The sequence below is a fragment of the Sarcophilus harrisii genome, chromosome 4 (genome assembly GCF_902635505.1).
Source record: "Sarcophilus harrisii chromosome 4, mSarHar1.11, whole genome shotgun sequence".
Classification (NCBI taxonomy): Eukaryota; Metazoa; Chordata; class Mammalia; order Dasyuromorphia; family Dasyuridae; genus Sarcophilus; species Sarcophilus harrisii.
The window spans coordinates 256,167,899-256,182,873 of NC_045429.1; the positions used below are offsets into that span (position 1 = coordinate 256,167,899).

At 36.5% G+C, this 14,975-nt stretch overlaps 1 protein-coding gene across 1 annotated transcript in view; it reads right to left on the bottom strand.

Annotated features, from left to right (window-relative positions):
- LRRC1 (leucine rich repeat containing 1) overlaps positions 1-14,682 on the bottom strand; it is a 167,210-nt gene extending 152,528 nt beyond the window's left edge. Inside the window, exon 1 of the mRNA XM_003769157.4 lies at positions 14,197-14,682. Coding sequence (XP_003769205.1) covers positions 14,197-14,355 — 159 coding nt within the window. The 5' untranslated portion in view covers positions 14,356-14,682. The remainder of the gene's footprint in view (positions 1-14,196) is intronic.
- Between the last annotated feature and the right edge of the window lie 293 nt (positions 14,683-14,975).

Below are 14,975 nucleotides of genomic sequence, written 5' to 3' on the forward strand. Positions count from 1 at the left end.
CCAGATATCGGGTTTCTCTGTAGGACAACTTCCTCATCAGAGGAATCATTCCAATCAATATATAACATTTTCTATGTACCCAAGCACTGATTAAAGGCCCTGGGAATACAAAAGTAAAAATGAAATCCCTCTGGTCAAGAAGTATAGTTTATATAGGGGTAAACAGCAAGTATACATACTAAGTAAATACTAGGAGCAATAGGGTGACTCAGGAGAGGTCTCCTATAGATGACTTATAGAGCTCAGTTTGGAAGGAAGTTAGGGATTCTAAGAGGAGGAAATAAGGGCATTCCAATAAGGAGGGAGAGCTTATGAAAAGGCACAGAAAGGGGCATGGAGACAGGAGATAAGAGTATTGGGTGTGAGGAATAGGAGATGGGCCAATTTGGCTGGATCACATAATGCAGGAAGGTGAAGCAGGGGGAAAAGGGATTTAAATGCCAGAGGAACTTGTTTTTGTTCTTACAGCAGGATCTGAACTCCCGTGGCAGTCTCCTGTAACCCCTAGACTCCTTCTCAGAAAAATGTTTTAAAAGAACCTAAGATAAAATGCATAGGATTGCAAAAGGAAAAGTAATTATACTGAAATATAGTTATAAAAAAAATTTTAATTCCCAGGTTAGAAACTTCTTTCTTAAAGAAAATGGGAAGTCAGTGCAACATATAGGGCAAGACAAACATGCTGAGGGCGTTTGTTCTCCCAAGCTGTTCTTCCTCCTTATTAAACAATGAAATAATTTTTCCTCTTGGATATTTTGAACTTACTCAATTACTTTATTTTCAAAATGCCCAATCATCATCATATCACAATGATTCTAAATCATGTTTTCTTCTGAATAAATATATGATAAATAACATAATCTTAGCATATCTATACACACATATGAAGGCAATATATGTTCATGACATAAAAATTTGTAAGAAAAATATTTATGATGATCTCATAAAAGGAAAATAAATATTCTCTTATTTAATTTTGGTCAAATTATTTTTTTCCATTAAAAGTTAAAAAAAAAAAAAGAAATGTCTCATCATTTATATTCCTTCTGTGTATTGTCTCTCATTAATGATGTTTCTAATGTAAAGCTCTATTCAAACTAACTGCTTGTCACTATTTATTGTCTCCTGATGCTACACTGTTATCCAATTTTTAGTTTGAATAGATTTATTGATCACTTCCTAAAGCCCCTACCAACAATAGTACACATGTAACAGCATGGTACCAAGTAAAAACACTCTGATCTGAAAAGTAAAAGGATTGGGATTCAAATTCCAGATATGCTATTTTATTAACTGTCATTCTAGATAACTCACAATGTCTCTGGATTTCAGTTTCCTTATCCATAAAATGAAAGTATCAGATGAATTCTAAGCTAAGATTTAATTCTAATTCTATGATTCTAATTTAAGAACCTCTTAAATCTCTACATGACTAGCAACATTAAAGATTTAAGGAAAAAACCTGTAATAGAAAAGGCTTACTTATGTCCTTACCCATACTCAGGGATATGGCCATGTCAGGGACATGGTCCTGATAATTATTTATTAAGCACCTTGATAAGGATGGACCTATATTTTATACATCTTATAAATCAATGTTATGTTTGCTAATAAACCTAAACTGATTTTTTTTCAGCCAACAGAGAAAGCCAATTTCCCCCTCAAAGGTACTCTATCAGACTTAAGTTCCCATTTCTTGTTATGAAGCAGCTGTCAGCATTTCCTAATTAGATATGCCAAGGGAAAATTGTTTGGTGTGGAAAGAAGCCAGCCACCCTAGAGGTGGTAAAGGGGATGGAGAGTGGACTCAGTCTTCTCCAGCTGGCAGCATTATCCGGAAATGAATCTGGTATACATTACAATTAAAGGGAACTCCCAAAAGTAACAAATTCATACCATGGAAAGTTCTTGATGAAAGGCTGCTTCTCTCTCTCTCTCTCTCTCTCACTCACAAAAAAAAAAAAAAATCAATTTTGTTACAATAAAATCAAATTCCCTGGAATCTACATCATAGTTGATAGCCTTGATAGGAAAATATATTTGAATGACAGGCCAAAAAGTTAATAATAATAATTTCTTATTATACATAAGGAGCTCAAAGTAATTTACAAAAATACTCACATAAAACAGACTAAATTTCCCAAAGTACCATTTAAAGTAGTAAATTATAGTTGTTGTCCAGTAAGTACTACCCTACTTAATGCTCCTTCAAATGTGCATCATGAGGCCTCACTTATCAAAGTCAAGTTCATTATTTCATCATTTCTCATAACTTTCTTAATGATGCAGAAACAAACAAAAATCACTATCCTCATTATCCAGGTGAAAGTACATTAAACACAAGACCTCCAGCAAGTCATCTTACTCATCTGGACATTGACATCTTCATCTGCACTAGAATCAGAAATTTTCAACTCCATTTAGAAGTAAAACAAGGCTGAATACAACTTTGTTCAAAGGCATTTAGGAATGTGGATTCATTAAGCTGAATGAAACCTTAAAGGTCACCTTGTCCAACCCCTTATTCCCCTGAAGAAGTCCAGAAATTTGCCCAACTGGTAGAGTCAGAATTTGAACCTAGATTTTCTGACTGAAAATTCTGCAACTCTTCTCCAGGTACCACTTTTGTAATGATAATGATTGTTGTTCAGTCATTTTTCAATCATATCCAACCCATCATGACTTAATTTGATATTAGGGTCAGAGGACAAATGGGCCAAGCCAGTGCAACCAGAAGGTTAAACTTCAGAGCCCAGAAGTAATTTCTGTGACCAGAGACTGCCTTGTGGGCGGGACCCTGGTCATAGTGAAATAGCTTCATAATGGAAGACGTCTCCCTCTTTGATTGGCTGTGCATGTGACCCCACAGACCCTATTTAAGCTCGCTGTAGGAAGAGGTCTATCTCTTTCTCCTGGAGTAGCTGAGGTAGAGGCAGGTAGTGAACACATGGTTTATACAGTCACTTCAATTGTAAATACCGTAGTCCTACTCTGCATTCTTTACATTGCCAGGCTCTCCTGATTCCTAACTGCTAGGTGTAAAAATGAGAGGCTTTGACTTCAACAAGCTTACATTCTAACAAAGGAAACACTATATACATAAATGTGGGTTTTATATGTATACACAAAACATATACAAAGTGGATACAAGCTAATCTTGTTAAGGAAGACATTCTCAGGAGGATCAAGAAAAGTTTACTGAAGAATAAGTCCCTTGAGTTGTCTCTTGAAGAGAATTCCAAGAGGCAGGACAAAGGAAGAGTATTCCTAGTATGAGCAATAATCAATGCAATAACTTAAGGACAGGAGGGAATATCATATGTAAGTATCAGCATAGGAGTGCACTATGGTGTGTGCATGGGGGGAGGGGTGATGCACATAAAAGACTGAAAAAGTAAGATGATACAATTGGTGAAGACTTTAAACAAAAAACAGAAGTTAATATTTGAGCTTTTTTATATTTCTTTAGAGCTATTGGAAACAGGGAGTTTATTGAATGACAGAATAAGGTGGTCAAATCCATGTTTTAGGAAAATAACCCAGGTACCAGTGAAAAGAGTAGATTAGTAAAGGGACTTGAGGCAATGAAGTCAATTAGGAAGCTATTTCAATAGCCCTGGCAAGCATGATAGTTGTATGTAAAGAGAGAAGGGGGAATATGAAGAGTGACTGCAAAGACATGATTTGACAAATGTCTGAATATATGGGGTGAGGGAAGGTAGTGAGTCAAGCAAGGACAAGATCAAGATTATAAACCTAAGTGATTGGAAGGATAATGAAGCACAGTAACAGAGAAACTTGAAAGGGTGAGATTAAGGGGAAGAACAGTGTTTAAGATACAGTGAATGTGGAATGTATACATGACCTCATGGGCTTGCTACTTCTTTAGTCTAGAGAGTTTTAAAAAATAGATCCACTGAGCCCAAGGAAAAGATTTATTTTGATCATAATTACAAGGAGTAGTTTGGAAATTCTATTGAGGCCATTGGCACTGTTCTACGTAAACCCTCAAATAATACAGCCCTTCAAAATAAAAAAATAATTGTCTTAAAAGACCTTTTTTTTTAAAGGGGTCCTCTCCAGAGGACCTTTCCTTCTCCCCCCCTCCCCTCCCCCTCCTGAGGCAATTGGGGTTAAGTGACTTGCCCAAGGACACACAGTTAGGAAGTATTAAGTGCCTGAGGCCAGATTTAAACTCGGGTCCTTCTGACTTCAGGGCTGGTTCTCTATCCATACTGTTATTTTTAATGTTAATAATGATACCATGGTTTTTTAAAATAGAATTATTTTTATACTGACGAGTAGAACACTGCCTATAGTTACAAAGGCAATTTGTTTTGGGGAGATAAAATACAAAGTACAAATACAAATCAAGCCTCTTTTTAAAAATCATTTTGGAGGCATTATATGATCAATATCAATTCAATAACTTTTATTAGTTATTATTTTATAAATTTATGTTGAAGTTGTGGCCTTTTATTCAAAGGAATTCCAGTAATCAGTTTCCTTCCAAGTTATTCCATTATAAGAAACACTTCCATCAAGTACGAAATTTTTAAACTATCAGTAAGAGATATGAAACCTAAGTTCATAGTACAGGACACACACAACATACTTTCACAATTACACATCCTCAAGAGAAAAAAAAAAGTGCATAACATAACCAGCCTCAATGTGAATGAGCACTCACAAATGGGGTAACAATATTTATACTAGGCAAAAACACAACTCAAAACATTCTGCATCTGAGAAATAATTTTGCATTAGATGCAGCCTGACAACTGCTCCTACAACCATCTATTTTAAAAACCCTGGCCAATAAAGTCCTTGGTTCAATACTAGAAATTTATATGATTTTAACACTAGAAATGATATTAAAGAAGCATTATTACTACCTGCATTGCTGTTACACATTAAGGATCACAGGACCCTTCCATCTGACTTGAAATTGAAACCTTCCATTTGTGTTATCTACTTCATAGAATGTACACTCCTTTTGAGCAAGAACTGCCTTACTGTTTGTTTTCCCAGAGCTTAGCACCAATGCTTTGCAAATAATATTTAACTTGTGCTTTATTCATTGATTCATTCACTAAGCAGAATGATGGACCAATCTTTTAAAGTATGTCTCTATGATTTCTCTCAGGCAAAAGCTTCCATATGAATCTAGTGGGAAAAGCATTACATCTGAAACCAGAAGACCTAGATTCATATTCTCTCTCTGTTACCCTAGACTACATAGTTAGATTGAATAAAATAATATAAAAATAAAATATAAAGTATAAAATTGGTATAATGTGGAATACATCACAGATTTGTTAGGAAATTGTTTTATAAACCTTACAATGATGCAAAAATATAGGAAACTATGGAGTTTACTTGAAGAGAAACAGAAGTTAGATGAATTGAAATAATTCCTATATTTCAGCAGGAGTAGAGGAACTCACAACAATTTTGTGTTAAACAGAACTCCTATACTTCAGTAGGCATATAAGAAGGAACTCATTCCAGTACTGGGAAATTTTTATCTACAGACTAAGGTAAAATGCCTTTGTATTTTGTTATACAAGTATTGTCCTATCTTCCTGTTTGTGTCCTGGAATGCAATGGAAAGATCACTCATCCAAGAGAAACAGATTTGATTTGGCTCTATTATCAATAAACTGTGTAACATTAATAAATTGCTATCTGTTTTGTGGGTCTCAATTTCAGCTTCTATAAAATGAAGGGACAAGGCTAGATGGTCCATTCTCTCTAAAATTCTATAATCATATGTCATGGAAAATACAAATAAAACTTAAGACATAGATGTGACATGTTTAGAAAACAAAACTAAGCTATTAAAAAAATTAAGTGGTTAAAAACTAACTAGTATTAACTAGGCACATAATAGGACTTCAGAAGAAGAAAAAAATCATTGAGGGCTAGAGTTCAATGCAACTTCCCAAGACAAATCTACAGACATTAATTAAGGATCTGTATGTGTCAGGCACAGAAGAAAGCCAAAGAAGTCTTGCTTGAGTTGCGCCTTAGGGGAAAGATAAATATGTGATGGGAACCACAGAGAAGGGTGAACTGTGAGACAACACAACTTAACTAGCAATATATATACCAGGCTTTTTATTGAGGAAAAAAAAAGAAGTAATAAAAGCTGAGATCAAATTATGGAATGACTAAAGTCCAGACAAAGAAATTTAGATACTGCAGAAGACAACTGCAAGCCAAATGTAGATTCCAGATTAAGGAAGTCATAAGATGGAAACAGTATTTTAGCAGAATTGGCCAAGTCAAAGTAAATGCAATAAATAGCAGTAGCATTTATATAGGCTTTAATGTTTACAAAGTACATTCCCAAGGGAAGTAGATATTACTATCCCTTCCTATAAATGAGGGTAATCAAGAGAGGAAAACTGACAACCAAAATTGCATGACTAGTCAGTATTACTGTTAGTCATAAATTTAAAAATTGATTGGGTGACTCTTGAAAGAGGTCACGGAGCTAAGAACAGAATGTAGAAGAATGCTCACATTTGGAAGAGGGAGGAAGATGGGACCAGTAAAATAGGAGCCAGAAATGTAGAAGAAATAATAAGAGTACCATTATATATTTGTGTAATACATAAACACACTCTTTCATTCATTATCTCGTTTGATCTTCCTAATAATCTTGTGAGGAACCCTGGACAGGTTTTGTTATTCCTATTTTACAGATTAAGAAATTAAGACTTAAATTAAAGAACTATCAGGTATCAGAAGTCAAAGGAGAACATTTTGAAAAAAAAAATGTATTCAATAATATCAAAAGACATCAAGAAGAATAACAAAAAAATGGAGCCTAGATTTGGCAAAAGGGAAGTTTATCTAATAACCACAGTTTTAATAATCCCAGCAAGCATAGTCTCTAAGTATAGTTTTTATAGCAGCATCCAAACTACAAAGTTAGGAAGGAATTTTATGAAGGAAGTAAAGGGGAAGGCAATGGGAAGGAAGATTCAAGAAGTATGGCAATGAAGAGTAAGAATCATATGGAAATTTGAGAATACAAAGAAGAAGATAAATCAGAACCAAAGAGGTTTTTTTGCACTGCAGGAAATATGGGCCTAATGTTTGCTGAATTAATCTGCTCTTTTTAAATTATTATTTGTCTGTATAAAGGCAAATGAGAAGGAGCCAATGCAGATAGGAAATTGAAGATGCTAGAAAAGAGGAGCATACATGTGGTAGGTAGATTAAAAAGTTGAGGAGTCAGTTTCAAGCAACAGTAACAGGTTACCTTTAGAAAAAAAGGAAATACAGAAAAGCCTGGAAAGACTTAGATGAACTGATGCTAAGTGAAGTCCAAGGGAACAACGTACACAGCAACAAGATTACATGATAAGACAGATTTGGCTCTTTTCAACAATAAGGTAATTTAAGGCAATTCTAATAGACTTGTGATGGAAAGAGCCACTTGCATTCAGAGAGAGATCTATGGAGACTGAATATGGATCAAAGTATAGTATTTTCACATTAGTTTTTATTGTTGCTATTTGTTTGCTTTTTTTCCTTATTTTTTTCTTTCATCTTTTGATATTATTTTTCTTGCACACCATGATGAATATGGAAATATGTTTAGAAGAACTGCACATGTTTAACCTATATTAGATTCCTTCTTGTCTATAGGAAGGGTTGGGGAGAGGGAGGAAAAAAAGTTGGAATACAATGTTTTGGAAAGGTGAATGCTGAAAACTACTTTTACATGTATTTGGTAAAATAAAAAAAAAACTTTTTAAAAAAGAAAAAAAACAGAAAAAAGGAAATATACCACTTTCTCTGAGACTATAGAATTAACTATAAGATGAAGAAGATTAGATTCTATGACTTCAAGGCCCTTTCCAAAACTATTATGATTTTATAATGAGGAAATAAATTTAGAGAAAGAAAAATGCAAATTAAAATCTCTAGAACTGTCAAAGGGTGATGGACTACACTAGTCAATATTTAAGGGACAAATTTCTGGGAAAAATATACTGTTGATTAAGCTATTTTGGTTAACAATTTGGAATTATGAGGGAAAAAAATTGGCTATGATGTTCAAACTCTGACTCTGCATAATTACCATTAGATATACAACCTACAAGCTAAGGAAATAAGGACAAAAGGAAAGAACTCATATGTACCAAAAACAAAAGCATTAAACTTTGTGATGACAAAAAAACTTGGAGAAAAGTTGGGAAACAGCCAGAACCTGTTTTATATATATATATATATATATATATATATATATATATATATATATACTTAAATAATAATTTTAAAACAGCAGATTAATTCTGCAATGTAATGGAATATTATTATACCATAAAAATGACAAATGAAAAATTCAAAGAAATGTATAAAGATATAATAATTATAGTAATAATAAGTAGCATTTCACTATGCTTTAAGATTTACAAAAGTCTTTACATATGCTATCTCATCAGATCTTCACAAAATCCATGAGAGAGTAAGCTATTATTCTCATTTTACAGATAAAGTAACTAAGGCTAAAAGAATTAAAATTACTTATCCAGAACCATATAGCTAGTTTTTGAGGCAAGATTTGGAGAATATCTTCATGACTTCAAGTCAATCATTGTATTACTTACTACATCAATAAAAATGTTGACCTGCATTAGTAGAACAAGCTCCTCATCAGAATTTTCCACTGCAGTGAAATCATATCACTAGGTATGCATATGAATACCACTAGGAAAGTATATGAAGAAGTCAAATAAAGACATGAGTTGATAAAAAATAAAATAAGTAAATCCAAGAAAACAAATGTCTAATTACCTCAATAATGGTAGAATCATGGTTAAGAAATGAAAAACACAAATCTAACACCCTTACTTTTTGGAGGTAGAAACATAAGCTCAAGATTTGAAATAATTTGTTCAATGTCATACAAGCAAAAAGTAACACAAACACATCCTTTTGCTCTCAATCCTCTGCTTAAAACCATCAAAAACAACAACAAAACATTTAGATCAAGAATTTTTTAGCCTTTGGATTTTGTTTTGTTTGGGGGTGTGGGGGGAGAGAGAGCAAGATAAGGTTGGGTATCAACTTGGTCAGTCTGGTAAAATTTTAAAGGCATGAAATAAGATTACAAAGGAATCCACATAGTAATAAAAATACTCATTTTTGTTCTCATCTAAGTTCACAGGCCCCAGTGTCTGTGAATGCACAGACCATTTATCAGGGGTCCTCAAAATTTTTAAATAGGGGGCCAGTTCACTGTCCCTCAGACTGTGGGAGGACCGGACTATAGTAAAAACAAAAACTTTGTTTTGTGGGCCTTTAAATAAAGAAACTTCATAGCCCTGGGTGAAGGGGATAATCATCCTCAGCTGCTGCATCTGGCCCGCGGGCCATAGTTTGAGGACCCCTGATAGGTTCTATGAATCCTAAAGATTAAAAAAAAAAAAATCTGATTTAAATTAACTTAATGACCAAATGTGATTCCAAAAACAAAAGATGTAAATATATCTCCCTCCTCTAAAAGCAACTATGATTGTTCAGCCATAACCAATACTTTGTGATCCCATTGGGTTTTCTTAGCAGAGATAACTGGAATGATTTGCCATTTCCTTCTCTAGCTCATTTTATAAATAAGGAACTTTGAGGCAAACTAGGTTAGGTAATTTGCCCAGGATCATTCAGCTAATAAGTATCTGAAGTCAGATTTGAACTCAGAAAGATGAGTCTTTCTGACTCCAGGCCTAGGACTTTATCCATTTCACCATCAAGCTTGCCCTCTAGAAGAGAAAAACTTCATATGAGGAATACTGCATATGCTACGTCCATTTGATTTGCTTATTTGCCTCTCTGGATTACAGAAGAGAACTGGTAACTAGGAGAGAATTTGAGAAAGCAGGTGAGATGTAAAAGAAAACAATCAATAAAATATTTTTGGAAGAAAATAAATGCATAGAAAGTGATATTTTGAGGAGAAATGAGGGATACTTGAATCACTTATACCCTATTATCTAGATCTCTTTAGTAAAACAGGATCTAAGTCTATCCTTTGAGAATAAAAGATGGGCAAAGGTCTTGAAAGCTTAAGAAGCCCCAAGGTCTGGAAGAACTGCTGTGCTAGAGAACTAATAAGAGATGAAAAAAAGAAATGAAAAGTAGAAAAAAAGGAAGTTAAATGTTGTGTTGAAGTTAAATAATATTAATCTAATGAGACTGCCATCGAGTTTTGTATCCTCCTTTTAAGAGTGCTTTGCAGTCCAGAAATAGGTTTAGAGAAATTACCTAATAAAGGTGAACTGAGACTGGCTGAGAGGAAGGGGGTGAAGGTTGGAGATCTTAGAATAATTACAGATTAAAGTTGGAAGAGATTTCAGAAACCATACAAGTCCAATTTCCTTCATTTAGGGAAGAAAAAAATGGTCATTTAATAAAATGCTTTATTTTATAGATGAAAAAATAAGGCCTATACAAGTCAAATGATTTTTATAGAGAAAAAGAGAGAAATGTATTTTCATATATGTACATATTTTGTTTATTTTACACATCTTTATTTGTATGCATATATATACATATGCATAGACATATATATATATATATATATATATATATATATATATACACCTAGACATACCTCAATGTGTAAATAGTTATTTGTAGGAGGGGGTATGCCAAAGCCACAATTTAATCCTAAAATCTCTTACTTTAGATCCAACACTATCCACCAATCCATTGTCGCAGTCCTTGGAAATTTATTTCCAGAAGCACACAGAGGTTAAGTGATGTGCCAGGATCACACAGTTATAAAAGTATCAGAGGCAGAATCTGAACTGGGACTTCCCAACTTCAAGATAGACAGTCAGCACTTTATTCATTATGCCAGACTAAGTACATTCAAAGCAAGCAATTACACTTTTTATTTTCTCAATGAAATATTAAGAGGCTTTTAAACTAATCGGCCTAAACCTTAGTCTCCTCACCTGTAAAATAAGGAGATTTCATTAGATCAGGATTTTCTGTTCTTTGTGTGGGAAGCAAATACCTTTTGTCTTTAAAAAAAAATTTCTCTGTATGGTGGACAGAGTCATACAGAGAGAGGAAGTCCCCAAGGAGGATATGGTAAAGTAGATTTCAAAAGGGGAGAGAAAGGAGACAAATGTTTAGACATCTACCAGGAAAAGCTTTCTTGTTGGTGGAGCTATCTAGTAGGTGGAGGACCCCTCATATATATATATGATTTCAAGGGTTCTTTCAACTATTAAAGGTGACAAGCTAAAAAGTTCCAGTCAAGGAGTAAGAATGCTTAATGAGTGAATAGACCTCCTAGGGATAACCAAGTCCAGGAATCAAGAAGTGTCAGTCAAAATAATAAATATAGTGAGTCTAAATTTTTTTTTAACTGAATTTTGAAGAGCACAGTTAGAGCAATGGTTAACCTCAGGAAGAAATTCCTCTGAAAGAACTTTTTGTTCATCTGCTTCCCTTGACACAATCTTTTTATATTACATTTTGGGCTACTAAAAAATTTCCATTTACTGTCAATAGAAATATCTGTCATTTCCAAAAAATCTTAAAATCGTTTTCCTTTTTTCAAAAAGTATACAGAAAAGTTCATGAAAGTATACACAACAAGGTAGTCAAAAATTCATTGAAGCAAAGAGAGATAGATGATCTTTGGTCCAGTGTAAAGAGTGCTAACTCCAATCTCTGAGAATATGGGTTCAAATCCTGTCTCTGGCTCTTACCACCTATATAAACTTAGTCAAATCTCTGTGCCTCAGTTTTATCAGTTGTAAAGTGAGGAGATTGAATTAGATTATTCTAACCTTACATCTATAATTGAAGCTCTACAGATATTGCTACAACAAATGGACTTTTCTAGTTTGGATGTCAAGTTTTCACCCCATTCACAATACAGATGATATATTTTATGGCCTCTGAATAATTATTTCTATATTGATGATTGACAACCTCACCAAAAGATCCCACAGCTAGTTAACAGTACACTTCAATACCTTAGGCCAAAGACAAAGCAAAGAGTTAAGCCATAGGTTTGGAAAATGCCTTTGAAAAGTAAACTGCCAAAAAAAAAAAAAAAAAAAAAAAGGGTGTCTTTTCTGCCGTTGAACTAAAAGAAAAAGAAAAAAAATCAGGGGTTTTGCCGAACTCCCAAGTCAAGGAAATCCCCATAATTTCCAGACTCAGAGGAAAAAGTAACTTGGTGAATTAGGTTAGTCATAAACTTGAAACCCCTGAGTTTGATTCCCAGTTATACCACTTAGCTATTTAGGTAATCTTAGGTAAATAAGTTAGCCTCCCTGAACTTCAGTTTTCTCATCTGTCAAATGAAGGATTTGAACCAGATGATCTCCAAGTTTCCCTCCAACTTTAGCTCTTATGCAAAGATCTTTAAAGCAAAGATCTTTACAGGATGAATAGTATTTGATAAAGCAAAGAAAAAAATCATACAGTTCTGAGTTTAAAAAAGAAACTGACAATAATGATCACATCAAGGCATAAGAATAAACCAGGCAGCATTTCATTTCAGCAAATCATCTTTTTGTGATGATGATTTGGGATGATAAGAGTGACTGAATTTCAACTACTCATTAAAAACCCTCCCTTTGAGGTAGTAAGTTCTATCACTCTCTGCACACCTTTAGATCTAGTGAACTCTCAGTTCCTAACACACTCATGAAGGTGGACTTTTTTCTCTGAAAGTCATTTTTCTGCTTGACTCCCAAAGTGAGCATGGAGATTACTAAGAGTCCTGATACCCTGAAGTCCCCTGATCAATACCATCAGCAAGTATCTTTTGACAAGTTCAGCAGCAACAGAGGGATTGATTCATTGATGTAAACAACTTAAGGGGAGAATGTATCAATAATCCAATTAAGTCTAGATAACAAAATTCTGTCCTTTCTGAACCTTGATCAGGAAGGGGGAAGGCCAGATAAAAGCTCTCCAGGTTTTATTTAAAGAGTAAGGGAGAGAGGGGTGAGGAGGTGGGAAAACCATAGAGAAGCTAGAAGAGAAAGTAAGATGGGGAAGGGAAGAGGGCAAGAGAAAGGGAAAAACTCCTTTCCAGCAGCAGGGTCAGGAATCCAGCTTTTCAGCCGTGGACACCAGGAAACACACCTTAAACTCCCCACAACCAGTTCTCTCTCCACTATCTTTCACTCCGCCAGCTACACCCAGTGCCAAAAACAGCAGGACCAGTCAATCTACAGCTGTCCCGAGCAAAGCCCACCTGCAGATAAGGCTCAGAACACATTCCAATTAAGATGCCCAGATAGATAGGCTGACTTTACTTCTTCACCACCTGGAGCCTAGTATGCCAGACTAAGTACATTCAAAGCAAGCAATTACACTTTTTATTTTCTCAATGAAACATTAAGAGGCTTTTAAACTAATCGGCCTAAACCTTAGTCTCCTCACCTGTAAAATAAGGAGAGTATTCTGGCCGCCAAAAATGAATGCACGCTCTGGTTAAGCTCTAAGAGGGGCTCCCAGCTTGGACGGTGGCCATGAAACCCGGAGAAAAATGAAGTCCCTGAAAGGGAGGGACAACTTTTCCAAAGGGTTTGGGATGAGAATTATTTCCTCATAGACTGATAGATTTTGAGCGAGAAGGAACCTTTAGGGCCAATCTAGTCTAATCTCCTCATTTTACAGATAGGGAAACTAAGACCCAGATAGTAGAAATGACTTCCTCAAGTTCATACAAGTACTCAAAGGCAAAGCTCAGAACCTAGACTCTGACTCCAAAATTGACAAGATGAGGAACTGGATTCTTTCATCAGCATGAAAGAGTGTCCAGCAGTCTAACTCATTGCATTTCTGTCCCATAACTTGTGAAGCCTAATGCATTTTTCTAATTGCACAAATCTTTACCTTTAAAAAAATAAACTTTTTCCGCCTGTGGTGGTGGATAATCTTCAGTGGTCACAACGCATATGAGGGGGAAGGGAGAAGCAGGTGAATAAGGCAAAAGGACACCTGTCCATCCAGATTCTCCAGGAGTCGAGAGAGTGGGGAAGAAAAAAAGGCAACCAGGATAGACACAGGGGGGTGAGACTAGGGAGCTGCCCCACAACTGGGCACTCTTCCTAGGAAGCAGACCTCAGGAGCTGCGCGCGCCTGCCTGCACCCCGGCCTTCCCCCAGGTGAGCCCGGGCCCCCAGAGTTTGGTACACTCACCTCGGGCAGTTCGCGGAGTTGGTTGGCGTCTAGGAGCAGTTCCTCCAGACTGCGGGTGTAGCGGTAGATCTCCTCCGGGACGTAGACCAGGGAGCAGTGGCGCTTATCGATGGTTTCCACATGACGGTTACACCGCCACAGGGGGATGCAGTGAAACATCGCAGCAGCACGGAAACAACAGCAGCAGCAGCAGCTGCGGCCGCCGCCGCCGCCGCCGCCCCGAAGCTGCCGCGGGTCCCGGGCAGAGCGCGCCTCCCGGGTCTGCTTCTCGAGTTTCTGATGCCCCCCTCCTCCTGCCTCACTACTATCACTACTACTACTGCTGCTGCTGCTGCTGCTCCTGCTCTCTCAGTGAGCCCCGGCCACGCAGGCTCTTAACTCAGTAGTTCTCCTCCTTTCCCTCCTTCTTCGCCCCGGCTGACTAGAGGGCTGGGAGGTCAGGAAGCGCTCCCAGCAACCTCAGGCGCCTGCAGCCGGCTTCCAACCCTTCCCCCGCCCCCTTCCCCCTCTCCCCTCCCACTTCACCCAGCTTCCAGCTCAGCTCCGCGTAAAAGCTTCCTTCTTATCCCCCGAGCCGGCCTGGACTGACTGAGCATGCCCAGCTACCGCTGCCGCCAGAGAAAAAGACACCAAGGAGTTTGTTTTGCGGGGACGGGGGATCCAATAGTCCACGTTTTACAAGTAGCCAAAAGAAGAAAGGGGCCAGGGAACTGTAGGACCCCAACTTTAGATCCCCTGTATCCCCCTCTCCCCCAATAGAGTTGTCTCAACAGAGGATG